This window comes from Sorex araneus, chromosome 1 (assembly GCF_027595985.1).
Source record: "Sorex araneus isolate mSorAra2 chromosome 1, mSorAra2.pri, whole genome shotgun sequence".
Classification (NCBI taxonomy): domain Eukaryota; kingdom Metazoa; phylum Chordata; class Mammalia; order Eulipotyphla; family Soricidae; genus Sorex; species Sorex araneus.
In genome coordinates, this window is record NC_073302.1 from 36677447 (window position 1) to 36701314 (window position 23868).

The window sequence follows — 23868 nt, forward strand, 5'->3', positions numbered from 1 at the left end:
AGAGAGAGAGAGACAGAGAGAAACACACACACACGCACACAGACGCACACAGAGAGAGAGAGAGAGAGAGAGAGAGAGAGAGAGAGAGAGAGAGGAAAAGTGCCTGCCATAGAGGCAGGCTGGGGGGTGGGGTGGCAGGAGGGATATGGGGGATATTGGTGATGGGAAAAGTCCAGCGGTGGAGGGACGGGTGTTGGAACATTGTATGACTAAAACCTGATCACAAAAGCTTTGTATCTGTATCTCAGTGTGCTTTATTTAAAAAAATTAAAACAACAACAACAAAAACTCCATTATGAGATATAACAATTTCCACACATTTTCTTTTACTCTAGCGTTTTTTGATAATCCTGTATGCCATTTTGTTGTAACAAGCAATATAAATTGTTTCATGCCCGAGAAAGGAGCAGGCCTGGAGAGTGTCCTGGACGCTGGCAGAGGGAAGATCATACTGGTGGTAGGACTGGGGTTGGAACACTGAAGAATTTTATGAAGAATATTATGAAGAACGCTGAGTACTTGGTGTTTGTATTTTTAAATCTTTAATTAAATAAAAGTGAAAAGGGGAGGAACCCTCCTACCCTCACAAATCCCTGAAGACAGAGAAAGCCAAAGTTCAAAATAACTATGAGTAAAAGGAGATAAATGAATAATCTCCAACCCCAATCACGTATGCCCCCTGCCCCCCGCCACATGCACACACTCCATGGCCCGGTGGAAGGTTGGTGGCAAGGGAGACAGAACAATGCAACTCTGGAAAAGTCAGAAGATGGAAGTGATGTCAGAGGATAACTGCCAGAAAGACTAATCTGCCCTAAATCTGAAGGTTCTAAAAAAGTGCCTGGACCCATCAGAGGGATCAGTAAGATTCCTTCATACCGGAAAGGAATTTCAAAATACGTCCCAGGAGATAGACCATAAAGTGCAACTCAAACATGGTTCATAACAGTGAAAAATTAAACAACGGAAGTTAAGAAAAGATGACTTTTTAAAAAAGATGACTTCCAGCAATGAGCACTTGAAGGGCAGCAACTGCAGGTCTGCTGCTCCTGCCTTTCCCTGCCCCATCCACCCCTCTCTCCCTTCCCTTCCCCTTCCTGCCCTGCCTCTCATCCCTGCCCCCTCTCCCCTTCCCTTCCACTTCCCCCACTTCCCTCTCCCTCCCTCTCTATTCCTTCCTTTTCCTTCCTTCCCCTGCCCCCTTCCCTTTTTCTCTTCTTTTCTCAGTGGTGCCAGGGATAAAACCTAGGGCTTCACACATGCCAAGCAGATGCTCTGCCTCTGGGCTAATACCTCCCGGGCACTAGAATTCTTTTTCTTGACTGGGTGGTGGCTTCACAGGCTCAATTTTACTGAAATAAGAATGATGCTTTATTATCATCAATGGAGAAAAACTAAGGGCTTTTCCTCTAAGATCGGGGACAAGACAAGGATGTCCACTCTCACCACTTCTCTTTAATATAGTACTGGAAGTATTAGCAATAGCCATCAGGCAAGAAAAAGATATTAAGGGGATTCAGATTGGAAAGGAAGAAATCAAGCTCTCACTATTCGCAGACGATATGATACTATACCTAGAGAAACCTAAAAGCTCTAGTAAGAAACTCTTAGAAACAATTGACCTGTCAGTAAAGCCGCAGGCTATAAAATCAATACCCAAAAATCCATGGCCTTCCTATATGCAAACAATGAGACAGAGGAAAGGGACATGAAAAAAGCAATCCCATTCACAATTGTGCCCCAGAAAATCAAATACCTTGGAATCAGCTTAACTAAAGAAGTAAAGGACCTCTACAAAGAAAACTATAAAACGCTACTTCATGAAATAAAAGAGGACATGAGGAAATGGAAAAATATCCCCTGCTCATGGATAGGGAGAATAAACATTGTCAAAATGGCAATACTCCCAAAAGCATTATACAGATTTAACGCAATCCCTATAGGGATACCCATGGCATTCTTCAAAGAAACGGAGCAAGCAATCCTGAAATTTATATGTAACAATAAACGCCCACGGATAGCTAAAACAATTCTTGGGAAAAAAGATGATGGGAGGCATCACCCTTCCCAATCTTAAACTCTACTACAAAGCGGTAACAATTAAAACAGCATGGTACTGGAACAAAAGCAGAACTGCAGACCAATGGAACAGGGTGGAATATCCCCACACACAACCTCAAATGTATGATCATCTAATCTTTGATAAAGGTGCAAGAGATGTGAAGTGGAGCAAGGAAAGTCTCTTTAACAAATGGTGCTGGCACAACTGGACAACCACATGCAAAAAAATGGGCTTAGAACTCGATCTGTCACCATGCACAAAAGTCAGATCAAAATGGATTAAAGACCTCAACATCAGACCACAAACCATAAGGTACATTGAAGACAAGGTAGGCAAAACCCTCCAGGATATTGAAGATAAAGGTATCTTCAAAGATGACACAGAACTAAGCAATCTAGTAAAAACAGAGATCAACAAATGGGACTACATTAAACTAAAAAGCTTCTGCACCGCAAAAGAAACAGCGACCAGAATACAAAGACTATCTACAGAATGGGAAAGGATATTTACACAATACCCATCAGATAAGGGGTTGATATCAAGGGTATATAAAGCACTGGTTGAACTCTACAAGAAGAAAACATCCAACCCCATCAAAAAATGGGGTGAAGAAATGAACAGAAACTTTACCAAGGAAGAGATACGAATGGCCAAAAGACACATGAAAAAGTGCTCTACATCACTAATCATCAGAGAGATGCAGATCAAAACAACCTTGAGATACCACCTCACACCACAGAGGCTAGCACACATCCAAAAGAACAAAAGCAACCGCTGTTGGAGAGGATGTGGGGAGAAAGGGACCCTTCTACACTGCTGGTGGGAATGCCGGCTAGTTCAGCCCTTTTGGAAAACAGTACGGACGATTCTCAAAAAACTTGAGGTTGAGCTCCCATTTGACCCAGCAATACCACTGCTGGGAATATATCCCAGAAAAGCCAAAAAGTATAGTCAAAGTGACATATGCACTTATATGTTCACCGCAGCACTGTTTACAATAGGCAGAATCTGGAAAAAACCGAGTGCCCTAGAACAGATGACTGGTTGAAGAAACTCTGGTACATCTATACAATGGAATACTATGCAGCTGTTAGAAAAAATGAGGTCATGACGTTTGCATATAAGTGGATCAACATGGAAAGTATCATGCTAAGTGAAATGAGTCAGAAAGAGAGAGACAGACATAGAAAGATTGCACTCATCTGTGGAATATAGAATAATAGACTATAAGACTAACACCCAAGAATAGTAGAAATAAGTACCAGGAGGTTGTCACCATGGCTTGGAGGCTGTTCTCTCATTCTGAGCAACTCAGAGAAGGGAACAGCAAGTAAAATGTGGTTGTTGGTCATGTGGGGGAAAGATGATGCGGGCCAAATATAGACTAGAGACTGAACACAATGGCCACTCAACACCTTTATTGCAAACCACAACACCTAATCAGAGAGAGAGAACAAAAGGGAATACCCTGCCATAGTGGCAGTATGGGGTGGGGGGAGACGGGACTGGGAAGGGGGGGTGGGATGTTGGGTTTACTGGTGGTGGAGAATGGGCACTGGTGAAGGGATGGGTTATCAAACTTTGTAAGGGAGAAACATGAGCACAAAAATGTATAAATCTGTAACTGTACCCTCACGTTGACTCACTAATTAAAAATAAACTATAAAAAAAAAAGAATGATGCTTTAAAAAAATGGGGGCTGTGGCGATAGCACAGTGGATAGGGCGTTTGCCTTGCACATGGCAGACCCAGGTTCGATCCCCAGCATCTCATATGGTCCCCTGAGCACCGCCAGGAGTAATTCATGAGTGCAGAGCCAGGAGTAACCCCTGTGCATAGCTAGGTGTGACAAAAAAAAGCAATAAATAAATAAATAAATAAATAAATAATAGTCCCAATTCTTTTGTCTATTCCTCATCACGTGACTTAGTCTTGTGCCTCTTTCCCTGCCTTTCTCCTACTCTCAAGGCTCCTGTGGTGAAGAAGGAAGAGATTAGGACTTGTTGAGCATTTGATGTGTCTATGACACTCTGCAAGGAACCACCTTTTTTGGGTCACACCTGACGATTCACAGGGGTTACTCCTGGCTCTGCACTCAGAAATTACTCCTGGAGGTGCTCAGGGGACCATATGGGATGCTGGGAATCGAACCTGGGTCGGCCGCGTGCAAGGCAAACGCCTTACCCACTGTGCCATCGCTCCAGCCCCTGCAAGGAACCACCTTTATTGACTATAAAAGATACATGACTGCCTTGGTCCTACTGACGAGAAATGATTTCAGGCAGGTGACACATCCTATCACTATGTTCACTGCTTATAACTTAATACAGTGACTTATATGAGAGTTTCTTTCTCATAAAAGACATCAGAAACCAGATGTTTCAGGGCTGCCATGGTAGCTCCGCAGTGTAACTGGGGACCTGGACTTCTATTTTTATGCTTTACCCCACTATCCTAGAATGAAGTTTCCTCCCCATGGTTGCCTCTTGATCCAAGGTGGCTGCCAGAATTCCAGCCATCCAGTCCACAGTCCAGCCATCACAAGGGAGAAGGAAAAAGAAGAGCAAACTCTTTCCTTAAAGGAGTCTTTCAGAAGTCCTAAGGGGAAAACAAAATCCTTCTACATTTCCCATTTTCAAGGCAGACCCCAAGCTGGACCTAGCTACAGGAGACGGGGAAATGTACACTTCCATCTGGGTGGCAAACATACCTAGAGTCAGGTCACCAGGGGGAAGGGGGGTATGGGAGCTTCCATGGCCCATGAGCCACCTCCCAGCTGGAAAAGGTGGGACCAAGGTTACATCAAGCCAGTGCCCTCTAGCTGTGGCCCTCCCCAAACCCTGAGACCCCCCTCCTCCCATGACCCTTTGTCAAGCAGTCTCTCCGGAGCCCACTGATGCAACTTCTGAGGAAGCAGCAAGGAACAGGAGCTTAGGGGGCTGGAGAGGAGCGGGGAGGCAGCAGTGCTGTGAAGCCTGACTCCCAGGGAGAGTTTTAGCCTGTCCACAGACCTTCTCTTCCTCCTCTCGAGAGCCCAGAGCTCCCTACAGACGCCACCTTCTTTGTCATAGAGACCCAACGAGCTGGGCACAGCTTCTCCTGGATCGTCTCTTCCAGCCTGTGTTTGCTCTGGTTCCGCTGTGTTGATTAAACAGTGAAGGGGGAGCCCAGAAGCTCCTGGCCAGCAAACACAACAAATCTCTTCCAAGTGTTGTTGGCAGTGGGCGGGGGCCACCTCTGAGGTCCCCCATGAGGGCCGTGATTGCTGGGCTCTGTGAACAGCTGCAGCTGGTGCCCTGGCCCGGCGCTGGGTCTCGGCAGGGGACGCGCCTCCAGAGAAGAATGTCCTTCTCGAAGAAGCTGGGCCCCGGCCCCGCCACGATCAGTGCCCACCAGGGAAACCAGCCTCAGGCAAGATGTGGCCCTGGAGCAGGAAAGAAGCCCAGCCTGGCGATGACGGAGCCCGAGAGGAATGGCAGTGGGAGCTTCACAAGGAAGAAGAACAGGACTGCAGAGTTGGAACGAGTGCCTGGATGTTCTGGAAACCTCTCATCTGTGCTCCGACGACTGCGTTTGACGTCGGAGGGACGTCAAACAGGGAACTCTAGTTCCCACACAGGGAACTCCAATGGGAAGGGGCTGTTGGCAGGGTACAGACACAGTCTTCCCCCAAAGGAACCCTCTGTGTGCCCGGACGTGTGCCGGGTGCCAGAGGCAGGCATGTGAAAGGGGAGCCTGGGAGAATGCAGCCCACCACGGTACTGCCTAACTGTCATTCCTACCAGGATTGACCACTGATTGCCCTGAGCTGACACCCTCCTGGAGCTGAACACTGGCGCCCTGGCCCTCGGCTTGCTGTCGTGCCCTCCATCTCTCATTTAGCCTCCATCTCTCATAACTCTTTTAATAAAGTGCCAACCTCAACACCTTCAGTGGGACAGGGCCCCAGGAGTTCTCTGGTCTCATGGCTCATTTCCAACAGAGGAAACGAAGGTCCCGAGAGAAACAAGCTGAGGTAGCAGATTGGTGGGTAAGAACGGTGAAACTATCACCCCCGGATCTCCTGATGACCAGGAGAACCCACTCTAGCCAGTGTCCATTAGGAATATCGGGTGTGCAAGTGTTGGCGCATCCTCAGGCACCCCCGAGTCCTGCCATTAGGGCAGCGGCCCCTACCGAGCTGACTGGGAGCCCGAGCTGGACGTGTCAGGCAGACACAGATGTGAAGGAGGAACTTTCCTGGTCTCTCGAGAACTTCCACCAGAGGCTCTTCTTGCGGGCTAGCTGGGAAAGTCGGCTGGTGGCTAGGCCACAAAGAGGGATGACAGTTTTGTCAGTGCTGGGCCACCCACACACCCAGAACGGTTAGTCAACAGGCGCAAGTGTCCAGGAGCAGCCGAGCCTGGGAAAGACCTTGGCCCATGAAATCCGGGCAGGGCCAGGTCCTGAGAGAGGCCGGAGAGAGGCTCCCCCACAGGTCAGCAAGATTCAGCGGTCAATACATGTCACATTCTAACACAATGCTCCAGAAAGAATCCCCCAAATCCACGACAAACCATATCTCGAAATGTTCCAAGAAGACAAGATTTGAGCTTTCACGGCAGGGGATGACGCCCTCATCTCGGTGCTGTGTTTCCTGTCTTCACGGAACATGCTGTCCATCATAAACAGTTTCGCATTTGAGTGTTACAAATGAATGTGGTGTTAGCACATTAGAAAAGAAAAAAAAAACCACGTTCATCACTGAGGTTTTGGGCATCCCCTTACATCTGGGCCCTGGGGCCTGGCTGTGGTGGATCTGTGAGCTATAACTGGAAGAGGATGGGGGCCAAAAGGGGCATCTGCCAGGATGTGGTTACCTCCAGCAGGGTGTGTGTGGGGGGGGGAGGAGCGGGGAGGGGGTATCCCGGGGGAACTGGAGGGAATGAGGGGAGGCGTGCGCTCAGCAGCTGGGAGGGGCTGGAGCTGGCCTCCACGCTCTGACCACCTTGTAATCTGGAATAATGTAGGTAATTCTTTCTCTCAACTCCTTGAGGGCGGGAATGAGGCCTTCTGCGAAACTGGAAACTGCTCCAAGCAGAGAACCTAATTCTGTGGCACCTGGGGACGCCCAGGAGCCAGGCAGTAGGCCCTGCCATGCTTACTGGGAGCCCAAGCTGGCACGTACCCAGCAGATACAGATTCAAAAGACTTTTCCGGCCTCTCGAGAACTTCCACCAGCGACTCTTGCTAGGTTGGAATCTCACTGGAAGGGGCGGGACGGGAGGGGCGAAGAGTGAAGTGAGCAGGCCCAGAAAAGCCCCGAAGTGTCACATTTGGGGGCACAGCAATATGGGATGATGTCTGCCCCTTCACTAGTCCCCAGTTTAAAAAAAAATTAAAAAGAAAACCCAGAGACTTGGGGAATGGTGTCGTCAGGTTAAAAAACTTCCTCAAAAAAAAAATACTCACAAAAAAATTATTTCCCCCAAATGCTTTCCAGCCCTACAGCTCTCCAACCTGGTCCCAGCCATGTTCTTGGAATATTCTAGACTCTTCCTGTGGTGACTCATACCCTGTCATGTGTCTCCACAGCTCTGCTCTGTGTGATCATGTCCGTCACTGGTCTGTCTTGGTCCCTCGGCTTATATAACGCCCTGTCTGTCGTCAAGGGACTTTGGCTTGGTTTCTGTGTTTCCACAAAATTCATATTATTTTTAGAGTATAGGGAACCCCTGAATTTGAGACTCTTAATAAAGTGCCAACTTCAACACCTTTCAAAAATAACACTTCCTGAAAGAAAAAAAGCTATACTTACTCATTATTCAGCACCTCCCAAATTTCTCTTTTATACTCATCGATTTCTTTTTGTATGAAAATAGTGTTCCCCTTTCCCACATTTTCTAACCAGAAAGTTTTCCCACCATCTCTGAGGTGCTGGCATGATCTAAAGCATTGTTTACAGAAGGTGTTTCTAATGATTTGTCATTTGGGAGAACAAATTCGTACATCATTCCTATAGAGTTGGTGCTAATTGAGATAAAATAACAGAAAAAAATATATATGAGCCCAGTAAGCTACCGAGAATATCTCAACTGCATGGCAGAGCCTAGCAAGCTACCCGTGGCATATTCAATATACCAAAAAAAAAAAAAAAAAAACAACAAACCAGTAACAAGTCTCACAATGGAGACGTTACTGGTTCCCACTCGAGCAACTCGATGAGCAATGGGATGACAGTGACAGTGATATTTGATTCCATTCCTATGAAGCTTAATCTTTAACTATCTGGGCTATCTGAGCTGAGCGACAGGAAAGAAGGTGTGTTTGGTTGTACTGAAGTGGGCCAGGTGGTTAGAACCGAGATCCTGGGGATAACTCTTAGCATTCCAGCTGAGGGCGCCTGTTCCCTGATTCTTGTTCGCTATTAAAGAAATGCAGGTTTAGGAAATTCCTGCACATCCGCCTCATTCCCTGGGTCTCTCAGAAGCCCCTCGAGACAGACACGGCAGGGTTAACAATGGGAAGAATTTGGGGGCTGAAGCGCTAGAACAGCAGGTAGGGCATTTGCTTTGCACATACAGATAACTCAGGTTGTTCGATCCCCGGCATCCCAGAGTCTCCGGAACACGGCCAGGAGTGATCCTGGAGTGCAGAGTCCAGGAGTTAGCCCTGAGTATCGCCAGGTGTGGTCCAAAAACAAACACAACAAACCAAAAACAACAGGAAGAAGTGAAGGCTGCAAGACAGAAGTGCCCACCCCTGGGTCCTGTGCTAGTGATGGGGGCAGGGGGCAGGGGGGGGGCGCCACACAGCAGCTCTGTCCAAAGCCCACTCTGAACCCCAGAGGAGCAATCAACCTATGACCCCGTCAACGAGGAAAGCTTGGCGCTAGGGCCCCAGAAACAGGTGCCTGGCTGGTTGACAGCCCACAGCTCCCCAAACTGGGTGGAGCAGCCTTTTCTCTCTCCCGGGCAGACTGGCACAGGACTTAGCCTGAGCACAGGCCTCCCGAGGGACCCGACAGAACAGCCTGGCAGAGTCTGCGGTTGGGAAGAGAGCCGTCACGCCCTCTTTCTCACACCTGCTGTGTGTGAAGCTCCTCACCTTTGACCCCCACCTTCCCCTAGTCAGGGATGCGGGAGGTGCCTGGTGGGGAGGCTCAGAGAGGTCAAGTGATGGTACTAGGTACTAAGTGATGGTAACAGTACTAGATCGAGGCAATGGAGGCCCAGATCACCCGGTCAGATGAGCAAAGGGGAACAGGTACGGGGTGGGAGGGGGGCGGGAGTTGCCCAAAGGGTCGGGCCGCGGCACTGACCTTCCCTGAGATGGTCTTGATCTGCTTGGAGCTCAGGGGTTCGAAGTCCACACCGATGTAGCCCTCCATGGCCGCCAGCAGGTTCCTCTGGAGACAGCGGGAGGAGTTGGCCTCCGTGTGCACCTGCTCCCACCACAGCGGCTCGTACCAGCCGGGGATGATCCACTGGTATTTGTTGCCGAACATGTTCTCCTCATAAGCCTGCAAACAGAGAGAGAACAAGCGTGTGAAGGTGCCGGCTCAGGCCCTGCTTGAGACTGTGCCGTGAAGGAGGGGCGGATGCGGGCCCTCTCCTCCGAGGACGTCCTCTCTCTGCTGCCTGCACGCCCCCTCCTTGTAATCTCTCGGCGGATCCAAAGCTGTCTGAGCGAGACGTGTCTAACAAAATAACAGGACACGGCAGAGGAAACAGGAGTGCCGGGGAAACGATACTTATCATCTGTTGGCGGGAGGCAAGGGGAACAGAAAGTAGAGAAGTCCGCCAAAGTTTCCAGCCCTCTGCTTAATAAATGTGCATTTGGCACCGTCCAAGAGTCCAGGGCAATGAGACAAATTACTTTGATTTATTTTCATTATCAATAAGAAGGAAGGGCTGGAGTGATAACACAGCGAGTAGGGAGTTTGCCTTGCACGCGGCTGACCCGGGTTCGATTCCTCCGTCCCTCTCAGAGAGCCCCGCAAGCTACCAAGAGTATCTCACCCGCACGGCAGAGCCTGGCAAGCTACCTGTGGCGTATTGGATATGCCAATAACAGTAACAACAAGTCTCACAATGGAGACGTTACTGGTGCCCACTCAAGCAAATCAATGAGCTACAGGATGACAGTGATGATGACAGTGATGATCAATAAGAAGGAAACATTGCTTTGTTTTTATTGTCAATAAGAAGAGCCCAGATGAGATCCGGAGCAGCCGTGCACGAAACGGCCCCTCTGCTCCTTAAAGACTATGATCCGGGAAGTCTACTAACCCATTTTGGCACCCAGCGGCTTCTTATAGAAATGCATCTAGACTGTGAACTGAGCTAAATATCAGAAATCCAAAGCCTCAAAACCCCAAAGAGCTCATATAATCCTCATTCTCAGCAATGGAAAACAAATTATCAAATGATACCTTTTCAGCAGGTTTGATTGTTGGGGGAAAATTCCAAATAATAATAGTGAGTTCTCTGTTGAAATATTGAAAGTATTCAAAGTATAGAGAGAATAAAGTGAAGGTCATTAGCCACTCAGGTGGGGGGGATGGGGGTGGGAGGGGGGAATATTGGGGTTCTTGGTGGTGGAACATGTGCACAGGTGAAGGGATGAGGGTTTGATCATTATATGACTGAGACTTAAACCTGAAAGCTCTGAATTTTTTTTCATGGTGAGTCAATAAAATAAAAATTTCAAAAAATTTTTAAAAAAGAAAAATTGAAAAAAGAAGAAAATATACTAGCTCTTGAGGGAGATAAAATGATTTTGAGGCTTTAGCCTGTGAGAGGAGAGGGAAGGATGGGGGGGCAGAGAGATAGCACAGAAGATAGGGATCTTGCCTCGAATGTGGCTGAACAAGTTTGATCCAGGGCACACTACATGGTCCCCTGAGTGATCCCTGAGGACCAAGCCAGGGGTAATCCTGATGTGACAGATCCCTGATCCCATAGCCAAATGTGACACCAAAACAAAACAAACCAAAACAAAAGTCTCTTGTCAGATTAGCCCGGCTGGCATCAGAACAACAGCACCCTACTACAAACATTTCACGAGGCAATTTTCTCCTAGATACTTATGAAAATATGAGATCAGACTTTAAAACTGAGTCCACTAGGAGCAATTTTGCAAGTAGCTAACACAATCTGATCTGAATAAGCAGTGTAGACAAGACGCTATCTGTCAAGCTGAACAATTTCTCTGGGTCTCTACCTCAAAGCATGGTGCACATAAATCTAGACCTTAAAAATTTTTTTTCCCTGACATGTGTATGACTTACATTTATGTGATTCTCATTCACATTTGCTCTGTGAAGTGACCATTGCAGATTGACTGTCCTCATACTAGAGAGGAAGAGACTGGAAATCAGAAAGGGAAATTCAGTTTCCCAAAGTCACACAGCAAGGGAGAAAAGTCAGGCCTGGAAACTAGAGTTTGCTAATCCTCATGTGAAGTCACGCTGCTGAAGAGAAAGTCATCATTTTGTTCTAATGTGTTCATTCTTTCGTTTGTTCTCTTGTTTGGGGGTCACATCTGGCCAAGTTGAGATGCCACGCTCAAGCTCCATGCCAGAGATCAACCCAGATGGCTTGCGTGCCAAGCCTGTACTCCAGTCCAACAAATTAATCTCTCTACAGCCCCAGATTACATTATTATTATTTTTTTGCATTTTAGTAAACTTTTAATAAATAAAATTTTATAAATTAATTTATTCTAATTTAATAAATTAATTTATTAAATTAAAATAAATTTTATAAATTAAATTTAATAATTTAATAAATTAAATTAATTCTAATTAATAAATAGAATTAAAAGGAGGGGTTTTTTGTTAATTTAATTTTTAATTGAATCACCATGAGATAAACAGCTACAAAGTTGTTTGTGATCAGGTTTCTGTCATACAATGTTCCAACACCCATCCCTTCACCAGTGTACATTTCCACCACCAAGGTCACCAGTTTCCTTCTTGCCTGCCCCCTCGCCCCTGCTTGCCTCCATGGCAGTCACTTTTCTCCCAGATTATATTCTTAACATGGTCATTCTGCACCAGGAAATCCAAAATAGCTCGGCTGCACCCAGAAAACCCCAGCTGGGAAGGGCGGCATGTCCTATCCAAATCAGGTCCCCAGTGAGGTCTGTGAGTGGACGTCACCCTCCCAGCAGGAAGCGAGTGCCCAGAAACGACATCAGGGAGCAGAGGAGACACCAGGCTCTCAGCACACCACGATGGACTGGGCACATCTTATTTTTTTAATTAATTTTAATTTAAAACACTGTGATTTCCCAAAGTTGTTCATTATACAGTTGTTTCAGGCCTTTGCTGTCCCAGCATCACCAGTGTGACCTTCCCTCCATCAATATCCCCAGGTTTCCTCCCAATCCCAACCTGCCCCCTTAGGCACGTAACAAATTTACTTTAGCTTGCTTATTCCAACAAGACTTTACAAGTGGCAAATAGAATGATCAAAAATAAGTCCATGATCAGAAAATAAATCAGTAAGGACCAATTTGGGATTCTGACCTACGTAAATAAGAACATCAAAACCATTTAATACAATAGAATAAAAGAATTGCTGTACATTTGACTCATTCATTTCCAACCCTCCTGCAGCACCTTTGGTCTCTGGAATGATGCACATTTTAGGACAGGCACCTGAAACTACCTTGCGATTCATTCCTGGGGGCGTCACCTCCCCTAGGGCACGCTGGGTGGGGAACGAGTCACGAACGCCACGCCCTGTGCATTGCTTGGCTTGGACAGAGGCGGCGTAGGGACCAGGAGAGTGTGGAGAAAGGCAGGGTGGCCTGGGCAGGAGGCTAGGCAAGGCTCTGGCTGCCCTTCTCTGTAGGCCCCCAGCTGCTTGGGATGTTCTGCCCACAGAAGAGTGGACCAGAGCCCCCAAAGGCCCCTGACACCAGAGAAAAGTTGCTGTTGAGTCTCAGCGGCAATGGGGCTCTGCCATCCACCCTCCTTCTGGGATGGGACTGGCTGGAGGCCCGGGGTGGAGCACCACGGGGTAGAGGGCAGTGAGAACAGTGGTTCCAGTTCCCCAGCCATGGTTCAGTTCACAGGGAGAAAAAAAAGAATTGGAAACCACTGAGTTAGAATGTCTGTCCCCAAATCAAGCTCCAATCCTATCTCCATTCCTTCTGCCCACTGGCTCAGTGAAGACTCTGGAGACAAAAACTACAACTACAAAAATGATAGACCAACTACAAAAGTGAGGTCTTGGACACTGTGGTTTGCAGTATTGATACCGAAGGATAATCAAGAATATCCCTTACCTACTTTTAACCCTCAGATTTGTTTTAAAATAAAGTAGTTCACAATATTTGATTACATTTAATATCTGAACACCAATCCCACCACCATTACACTTTCCCAAAACTGTACTTCGGATGTTTCTATCCGGAACCCCAATGCCTGCCCTAAAGTGGAACTGAAATAATCTATTTTCTATTGTTTGTTATGAAAACCGCTGAAAATGCTCCCAAAAAGTTTCCTTAGAGGAAACAGTGTGAAGATTGTTGTATTTCACCCAGGGGCCATCAAGCCCTTCTATAAGAGATCACTAATGTTGTTAAAGGTTGAGCCTCTTGTGCATATATATATATATATATATATATATCATGTATATATACATATATACGTGTGTGTGTGTCTAAAAGAAATTTACTTCTAAGATTGGTTGCCTCCTACTTTAAACCCCATCAAATGTGGTGTGGTACCGGAGTATGTGGAGTATGGGTGGTGTGAGGTATGAGTTGTCACACAGCTGCATTTGTGGCCACGCAGTCCAGGACTATGTTCACTTGTGAGTGAGGCTTGGCCCAAGCGTGTCGAGAGCGGCCGTGAGCATGGTGACGATTGAGTTCTGGAGGTTTTGGCTGCTGGGTCCCTTGGGGCAGGGAGGGGTCTCACTCACCCCCTCTCCGGGGTGCCCCAAATGGAACAGCCTGGTGCAGGGTTCAACGGCATGGTTATGGCATGTATCATGTTGTAACCTGAAGATCTTGTCCAGCGTGAATCATTCCTAACTATTATTCTCATACTGATCTCTTCTCTATCTTGCCTACCCTCAGTCCCACACACACTTGTAGTTTAACCATTGATCAGTCTTCCTAACCCCTGTTTTCCCTGGATAAGGCTACTTTTGAGTAAGTTGAATAGCTAAAACATACCGGAAGACAGAAAAATATGCCAATATTAAAAAGTGTTCTAAATAACAATGCTCACAGTATTTTTATGAATGCTTTAGAAAAACATTCTTTCTATACAGTGATTATATTTATCACTAAGCTCTTAATACCAAATTATTTGAATGTTCCACATTCCACTTTCATGATGCTATATGTTTTTCACTGCCTGGTCTGTGTAAAACAGTAAATTTTATGTAAAAATTCATTTATTTCTTTAAAAATCCATGATATAGCCAAAGTAGGCAGCATGTAGGGTACCTGCATTTACACAGCTGACCCTAGTCTGAACCCTGACATCCCAGATGATTCTGATCACCACAGGAGTGACCCTGATGTGCAGAGTCAGAAGTCAGCCCTGAGAGCAGCCGGTATGAAAACACTCCCCCAAAATAGTGATATACAGAATACTGAGATGTAATTAAAAGTCAGGTAATTAATTCTGGTAATTAAAATTTCAAAGCAAATATAAAATGAAAACAAATCCAAGGTATAACAAAAAGCAAATTACTAATAATTTTTAAGAGTATGGTATTTTTCAAAGCAATTAGGTAAGTGTACTGGCACTTTCAAAAAGATCTAACAACCTGATACAGATTATTAAAATTTTTTCAAAGAGATGTATGTCAAAACCTGGTCTTCTGGGACAATAAATTCACTATAATTCAACAAAGAAAAAGCCATGGGGGCCAGAGTGATAGTATAGCAGGAAGGCACTTGATTTGCATGCAGCCACCCAGACTTGATCCCTGGCATCCCAGGTGGTCCCTCTTAAGAACTGCCAGGAGTAATTCCTGGGCACCGAAACAGGACTAACTTCTGGGTGTAGTCCTAAAACAAAAACAAACTAAAAAAGCCTTTCCATCATCTTGGGGTCAGTAATTACAGGTCTCTACCCTAAATGCAAATAATAAAGAACTTTCAGCTGCCTCATTCCAGACTTTATACTTCTTATAATATGGCCTTTAAGCAAACTACCTGAGAATAGCGCCCTTCTCATAATACTGTCCCAATCAAAGCTGCTGTATAAAAACAAAGAGAGACGTCCCATTCAATGACATAGCAAAAACCCAGTTCAGCCAAAGCAGGCCTTATTCTACGTTTCCCTCTAATGAAAAAGGTGTATATTCTACCACCCCACCCTCACCTTACCCCACGTAGGGATAATCCCTAATCCTGGCTGGGGGCCAGACCTTTGGACAAAGGGTCATTCCATGATCCTGAGCCCAGGGGGTTCAGATTTAATGACTTCAGGGCTCCCTGCAGAACCAGTGAGAATTTCACCTTTTTTTTTTTCTGACAGAAAGAAATAGCTCTATGGAGTCCCTAATGTGTGAATGAGCATTTATATACACGATCTTATCTTTGTGTAGGCCCTATGAGGTATGTGTTATTGTCTGCATTTCACAGATGTCACATAATGAGGCTCAGAAATCGAGGCATTTTATCAAGCCCAAACAGTGAAGTCAAGGAGACAAGATTCAAAGTCCAGTTTTGAATTCTCCTCTCAGCAGAACCAAGCGAAACTTGGGAGGGAACTTTCTCCATCTGACCAGCTGGAGGCAAGAAGATATTAGGGAACCAGGTGGTCAGATGCTGAGGCTATGTGGTCTTCTGGTCAGCCACACAGCGAGCCACATAACTCTCGAGGGCAAGACGCGGTTACTCAGGATCTGGAGAGCAGCATTTTCTGGACCTGGTCCGTGTGAGCACATTTCCCGGAAAACACAGCAGAATCTATTTGTTGGTTTGGTTTGGCTTTAGGGCCACACTCCATGGTGCTTAGGGCTTCCTCTGGCTCTTTACTCGGGGATCACTCATGGGATCATATGGGGTGCTGGGAATCAGAGCCAGGACACTGCATTCAAGGTAGGACAGAACCCACTATATGATCTCGCCAGTCCTAGGTTAGTCCATTTGAAGAGAGCACATTGCATTTAAGACATTATCAATTGCAATGGAGGTACAGTCCATCAGCCCTTCTTCCCTCCTTCTTTCCTTCCTTCCTTCCTTCCTTCCTTCCTTCCTTCCTTCCTTCCTTCCTTCCTTCCTTCCTTCCTTCCTTCCTTCCTTCCTTCCTTCTTTCCCTCCCTCCCTCCCTCCCTCCCTCCCTCCCTCCCTCCCTCCCTCCCTCCCTCCCTTCCTCCCTTCCTCCCTCCCTTCCTTCCTTCCTTCCTTCCTTCCTTCCTTCCTTCCTTCCTTCCTTCCTTCCTTCCTTCCTTCCTTCCTTCCTTCCTTCCTTCCTTCCTTCCTTCATGATGGAACCAGGTTTCCTGGATAGAGGCTTTAGGACAGAGCCACATCTCTGCTCTGGCCCAGGAGACAATTTTTTCCCCCCACTGACCTTCTAAGAAAAAAAAAATAGAATCACAGTCCTACAGCACGAGAATTTCTGCCACATACCAGGTGAGTAGCTTGCATAAGTGCCTGGGAACCCACTTCTCGCCTCCATGGCTGGAAAGCAAAGCCAATCCTCCTGAGTGGGTAGAAAAATCCAGTGAGGTACAGCGTGCCCCAGGCCTGCCAGGGCTGTGCCAGGAGCTCTTGTGCCTTCTCACGGTATCCCTGGGGTCACTGAGGGGCAAATGACACATCCATCCCCAAGCAGTGCCACGCCCAGGGATGCTCTGTGCGTGGGAAGACTGGCCAACACTAAGTGACCCCAGGCCATTTGGGGTCCACGTCTTCGGGTTCTTCTCTTCTCTCTGCCACTGTCACCATCAGGGCCCTCTCCTTGCTCAGAGTCAGGGGATTCTCACCTGTCCAGAGCTGGGAAAGCCGGGGGCCGGGTGCTATGTGGAGAGCCAGTCAGCAGGTTCGAAGGTAAGGGCCACAAGTCTTCCACCCCCTCCTCCAAAGCAGCTGCCAGGACCCTGACGCCTCTATTCAAGGCCTCTCTGCTCCTGGAGAGCCGCAAAGGCTGGAGCTTTAAGTAGCAGGACACTTGTTTGCCTCTCTGGCGGGATGGGCCAGATCTGCCTCAGTGATGCCCCAGCGCGCACGCGCGCACACACACACACACACACACAAATACACACACACACACACACACACACACGGCGGTGATGCCAAAGAAACAGTGGTGGCATGAGGAAGTGACACAGTTCCATAGAATGTGGTCTCAGGCTCCATGGCCATGCCTGGGCCTGCCACATGACGATGTGTTTAAGTGTGTATCTGTGTGTATGCGTATGTGTATGTGCACACTTATGTGTCTCTGTGTGTGTCTCTAGTGTGTGTCTGTGTATGTGTCTGTGCATGTATGTGCATGTATCTGTGTGCGTGTGTGCACATATGTTTGTGTTCATGTGTATGTGCATGTGTATGTGTGCATGTGTTTCTGTGTGTGCGTGTGTCTGTGTATGCATGTGTGTGCAAGTATGTCTGTGTGCGTGTGCATGTGTCTGTGTATGCATGTGTGTGCATGTATGTCTGTGTGTGTGCTTGTGCATGTATGTATCTGTATTTGTGTGCATGTGTGTGCACGTGTGTGTGCATGTGTGTCTATGTGTACATGTGCATGTGTATGCTTTAGGGAGTTCCCTGGTTCACCTTCTTTGACTCAGGGAACCTCTTTGGTTGAACTGGTGCAGACAAGCTACCCTAACGTGATCTTTTTAAAACAAAAACATATCGATTACCTCTTTTTGCTAAGTTTCCATTTGCCCCCTCTCCTCCCACAGCACGGGGACACCTCACACAGTCGGGCGGGTGGTGTCCCTCGGGCGGGTGACGACAGGCTCTTTACGGAGCCTCTCTGGAGGCAGGCGTGACAGCAGGGACCCTGCTCCCATCTCAGGGGTGAGCCGAGAGCGAGAGCGGCCCGAGGCTGCAAGGCAGGTGAGGCAGGAGCCTGTGCAGAGCTTGACTTAGAGCAGACCATCGAGCAGAAAGGAGGAAAGCAAAGCCACGCGCCGGGCGGGCAGAGACCCCAAGGAGCATCTCGCCCCTGGCCTCGAGGCGGGCTCTGCACGTGCGTCCATCTCAGAACTCAGCAACGAGCCGCCAAGCTTGCACACAGCGTCGGGTAACAGGGACCCAAGTGGCCCACGGGAGCGTCCACTGACCGCCCCCCCCCACGTGGGCAGGAGGCTCCAGAGGCAGAGTACCAGCTCCCGCAGTCCAGGCTGGGCGGCAAACCCCCCTTTGAGCCCAGGAACTCGGCCATGCCGCACGCACACTCCAAGGGGCGGGAGCCTCTGTGTGGGGGGCCACCTCACGTCTCTCCCCAGAGGCTCCTCCTGGGAGGAGGGAAGTATCCGGCAAAAGCGCGGGGAGGAAGCACATCTCCAGATGCCAGGTCTGACAAGAGGGTCCCGACAGAGGGGCTGTGGAGGTGGGAGGGGGTGCAGCTGCCTGGGGAAGGCAGGCAGCTGGCCTGGGGTTCTGGGGCTCCGGGAAGCAGAGAGGCAGAAAGCTGGCATGGCCGCCCGGAGAGGGACCCCAGCAGGTGGTCCCCAGGGCAATCCCAGCTGCGCCCTGCTTGGGTGCTGGCCGAGCAGGAGAGGTGGGTTTTGTGACTCTTGCAGAGCAAGATGACCAATGCCCGGAGTGCTCTCTTCACAGATCCTTTCAACAATTATTGTTACTCCACCCCCGGCCATTTTTTTTTTCTTTTTGGGTCACACCCAGCAGTGCACAGGGGTTACTCCTGGCTTTGCACTCAGGAATTACCCCTGGCGGTGCTCAGCGGACCATATGGGATGCTGGGAACCGAACCTGGGTCGGCTGCGTGCAAGGCAAATGCCCTACCTGCTGTGCTATTGCTCCAGCCCCACCCCCAGGCTTATTACTCTCCATGTGCCACAGGGTTGGAGCTCAGGTGTAAAACTCCTCCTCTTCCCCTCTCCACAGTTTGTAGCATGATTTTCCTGTGTTAAATAGGCTGTTTCTGGGCCTGAGAGGGAAGGAGCAAGGCTTTCTGAGCTTTGAAGTAAAATGCATATGAACCTATCGGTGCTGGTGTGGACCACGGGTGGCTCACAGCTGGGTGTCATAGCCTGCCTTCTCCTCAGCCTCGAGGGAGGAAGAGCTCCTGCACCCTGGTTTCCCGTCTGCTCTCTCCCTGCGCCCACACCCCCCCTTTTTTTTTTGCTTTTTGGGTCACACCTGGCGATGCACAGGGGTTACTCCTGGCTCATGCACTCTGGAATCACTCCTGTCGGTGCTCAGGGAACCATATGGGATGCTGGGAATCGAACCCGGGTTGGCCGCGTGCAAGGCAAACGCCCTACCCGCTGTGCTATCGCCCCAGCCCCCACACCCCTTTTTTTTAAAGTTATGAATTTTGGTACAGGATGTCCATGAATTACAAGTTCCCCGTCTCTTTTTGCTCCAGCCCAGGACTGGAGCGATAGCACAGTGGGTAGGGCATTTGCCTTGCACATGGCTGACCTGGGTTCGATTCCTCTGCCCCTCTCAGAGAGCCCGGCAAGCTACCAAGAGTATCCCTCCTGCACAGCAGCGCCTGGCAAGCTACCTGTGGCGTATTCGATATGCCAAAAATAGTAACAACAAGTCTCACAATGGAGATGTTACTGGTGCCCGCTAGAGCAAATCGATGAACAAAGGGACGACAGTGCTACGGTCTCTTTTCAGTGCCTTCGTCACTCCGGAGCCGACATGGGTGTGAGGGTCCAGTCAGAAGGGTCCTGGCTCTCTGGATGCTGCTCTGGTGCTGGGCACTCAGAGTCACCCCGAGGGCATTGGTTCTACATGCACAGGACTCAGCCACGTCTCCCGCTACCCGCCCTGGGTGTCGGCAGATCCACTGGCTCCAACACGACTTCCCATGGGGACCGGCCCATTCCGACTCCTATGCAGCGGTCAATGCCGGGAAGCCTGTTTGCGCCTTTCTCGTCCTTGATCCAACAGATGTTTATAACTTCTGAAATTCCTCCAGTTTGCTTTTTCACGATCTCACCCAAGTTCCTGACGCAAGGCCCAGGAGAACAGAGACCAGTGGTGCCTCTCCAGATGACACCTGCAGCCCCCTGCCCCGCCCCCTAGTTATCATTCCAGAGACCCCCCTAAGAGACAGAGATTCTTTCCACGTTCCTCCTAACCCTGCAGTCCAGCAGGTGGATCCAGGGCATCCAACGGGGAGGGCTGAGTCCTGTGCTGAGAATCGTTCAGAACGGCTCATGGGGAAACCGATCAGGCTAGGCCCTGACTGTAGAGGGAAGGACCCTGGGCTCCACACGGACTGCCCCTTGAACAAATCCCTTTACCTCTTCCAGTCTCTATTTTTCCATCTGTGCGATGGGATCATGACAGGCACTGCCATGGTTGTTGAAAAGAGTGAGACCGATGCGGTGTAAACAGATACAGTGCCACTCTTCACACAGCAGACCATCATCAAGGACCCACCCCTCTCTCTAGGGGACTCACACCTCTCCCTAAGGGACCCACCCCTCTCTCTAGGGGGCCCATCACTCTCTCTCTCTCTCTCTATGGCACCCACCACTCTCTCTCTAGGGGATCCACCCCTATGTCTACAGGACCCATCACTCTCTCTATGGCACCCACCACTCTCTCTCTACAGGTTCCCCCCTCTCTCTATGGGACACCCTCTCTCTACAGGACCCAGTCCTCTCTCTAGGGGAACCACCACTCACTCTCTCTCTACGGGTCTCGCCCCTCTCTATATGTGACTCATCACTCTCTCTCTATGACACCCACCCCTCTCTCTCTAGGGGACACATCCCTCTCTCTACCGGTCCTACCACTCTCTCTCTACAGGCCCCCTCTCTCTCTGCGAAGCAGAAGGAACTGTGGGAATGAGACCCCCGCTGCTCCCCTCACCGCCAGATTCCGTGCTGCAGTTCTGCTCACCCACCAGACAGTAGGTATTCGTCCCGGAAACAGCTCTGTGGATGCCCCCCGCCCCCGCCTCGCCCCCAGAAGACACACACCACCAGACCCACCATAGTACTTACGCAGCAGAACACCTTGGCAGCCATGTGCTGGTCGAACTGGCCCAGGATGATGCGGACGTCATTGCCCTGCGGACAGAAGGACAGGTAGGGGAGGTGAGCTGGGGACTGGCAGCCCCAGAGGGCAAGGACAAGAGCAGAGAGCACTCGTGCACACTGGGCCTGCCCAGCCCAGAGCCGTGCCGAGCAGGTGGCGGGGCGGGACTGCACCCCTCACCAGCGCAGCCTGGGCTCTGAGGAACCCCGCGGTGCCCTCTCAGGCTGTGGGCAGAGGTGAGAGCTGACAGCTCCCTCGGGGTGTCCGATCGCACCCCCCCACCCTTTACAGAGGGAAACGGGCCTGGCCCCAGAGAGGAAGCAGCCTCGAGGTCTCCAGGGGGGGTCAGCAGCTGAAACAAGATTGAAGGCAGCCCTTGCTGCTGGTCTTCTAGACTTTTCCACCTTCCGGGGGCCTACAACACTTCCCAATGAAGAGGTTTCAGAGTCTCCTTGAGTTCCGAGCTTTGTGCAAACCTCAGCTCTACCTATAAGCCCCTGTTCTCACCCCAGCCTCAGTGCGCTTGTCTGCAAAATGGGAACAATTGCAGGACGGACCTTCCAGGCTAGAGGAATCAAAGACAATCCTCCATGAAGGCTTTACTGGCAGAGCTGAGCCCCACAGTGCTCCCTAGCGTCATTATTCATAGCCTTCTCCCTCCCTTTCTTCAGAAAAAAGGGCAACCTATGTTGAGAAGTGCCATCAATGACACTGATTATTTTGAGGTGTGTCTCGTCATATGTCTCTTGTTTATTCACACAGACTGTCTGCCGGATGGGGGCTCTAAGTGATCGTACGGTGGGTAAGGCACCTTGCATGTGGCCAACCTGGGCTCGATCCCAGGTACCCCAGAGGGGTCCCTAAGCACAGCCAGGAGTGATCCCTGAGTGCAGAGCCAGGAGTCAGCCCTGGGCTCCACAGGGTGTGGTTCAAAACCAAGCAACCAATCAAAACAGTGTCTCCTTGAGGGTCCCTCCTGGGTCAGGGTGAGGGGTCCCGGGTCACTTTCTAGGGACCGAGAGTCCAGGTTAAGCACTGGCCACATGGAGAGCAGGTCACAGGCAGACGGGACCCCGCTGACTCTGGTCACGTGATGACTCCCCACCCCAGTCACTTCCGGTCCTTTGCGTCGAGACTCAGCTGGCAGGTGGGGCCACCTTCCAGCGCCGTACCCCTCTCAAGCAGGCCTCGGGGCCGTCTGATGCATAAAGAAGATCAGCCTTTAGAGATCAGTTTTTAGCATCTTTCCAAATTGGAAAGTGCTGACTGAGAGACCATTTTACTCATCGTGCGCTTAAGCAAAATAAAAAAGCTTGGATTCTAAAATCATCCTTCTTTCGCAAGCAAGAATGGCAAGAAGAGGGGGAAAAACACTTTTCCCTAAAAGGACTTTAAAGGATCATTAGTGGAGCAGTGGCAGGCAGTGAGCCTTTGTCCTCAGCACGTCTGCATGGCTATAAAAAGTTCTAAGCTGCTTCCGTCCGGGGACAAGCTCTCAGCCGTGTTCTGGGGTCTTTCTGCCTGTTGGCTGAAATCTCCTGACATTTCTTGCTGCTCACAGCAACCATCTAGCCTCAGCCCTGGCCATAGCCACATACACATCCATCTGTCCAGCAAACACTGATGGAGCATCAACTTTGTGCCAAGCCCTGGGTTGCTCAATAAGAAACATCTAATGGGATTTTGGACTCAGAGGAGCCTCAGTTCAATTTCCGGCTCTATCACTGGTCAGCTACACAAGCCTGGGGCTTAATCTCTTGGGGCCTCAGTCTCCTCATATTTGAAATGTAGCTATAGTCCTTCCCTTGCCATGATTCTTGAGCTTGTGATAGTGCAGCCTGCCCTCTGGTTTCCATCAGGTGCCCTCCTTGCTCCTGGACATTCCTCTTCAGGCCCCAAATCAGCCAAATGGACTCAGGATCACTGTTCCAGTCACAGTATTCCAGGAGAATTGACTACCTATAATTCTGTAAAGCAGGGCTGCTATTTATTTATTCATTTGTCCACTCATCCTCTCTTACATCCCTCTATCCACCTGCCTCCATTTATCCATCTATCCATCCACCCACCATCCATCCATCCCTCCCCCATCCACCTCCATTCATCCAACTGCCTCCACTCATCCATCCATCTATCCACCCATCCATCTATTCACCCACCATTCATCCACCTATCCATACACCCACCCACCATTCATCCATCCATCCATCTCTCTCCATCCACATCCATCCATCCATTCATCCATCCATCCATCCATCCACCCACCCACCCACCATTCATCCACCTATCCATACACCCACCCACCATTCATCCATCCATCCATCTCTCTCCATCCACCTCCATCTATCCATCCATCCATCCATCCATCCACCCACCATCCATACACCCATCCATACACCCACCATTCATCCATCCATCCATCCATCCATCCATCCATCCATCCATCCATCCATCCATCCTTTCTTCTATCCATTCAAATGATCTCCTTCCCTCCTTTCCTTCCTTTCATTCCTTTCTCACGCCATCCCCTCTTTTTTTCTGAAAGCTCATTCATCTAAGATGCCCCTTTCCATACCACACAGGCTCTGCCTGGAGAACAGCTCCCCACTTTTGTCTCTGAGCTTGGGGGTCCTGCTCTAGAGGCC

The 23868-nt window shown here is 49.3% G+C and overlaps 1 protein-coding gene across 1 annotated transcript in view; it reads right to left on the bottom strand.

Annotated features, from left to right (window-relative positions):
- Positions 1-23868, bottom strand: part of GABBR2 (gamma-aminobutyric acid type B receptor subunit 2) — a 372576-nt gene that overhangs the window by 149773 nt on the left and 198935 nt on the right. The window contains exons 5-6 of the mRNA XM_004600251.2: positions 21190-21255; positions 9363-9563 (exon numbers count right to left, since the gene is read on the bottom strand). Of these exons, the coding sequence (XP_004600308.2) occupies positions 9363-9563; positions 21190-21255 (267 nt within the window). The remainder of the gene's footprint in view (positions 1-9362; positions 9564-21189; positions 21256-23868) is intronic.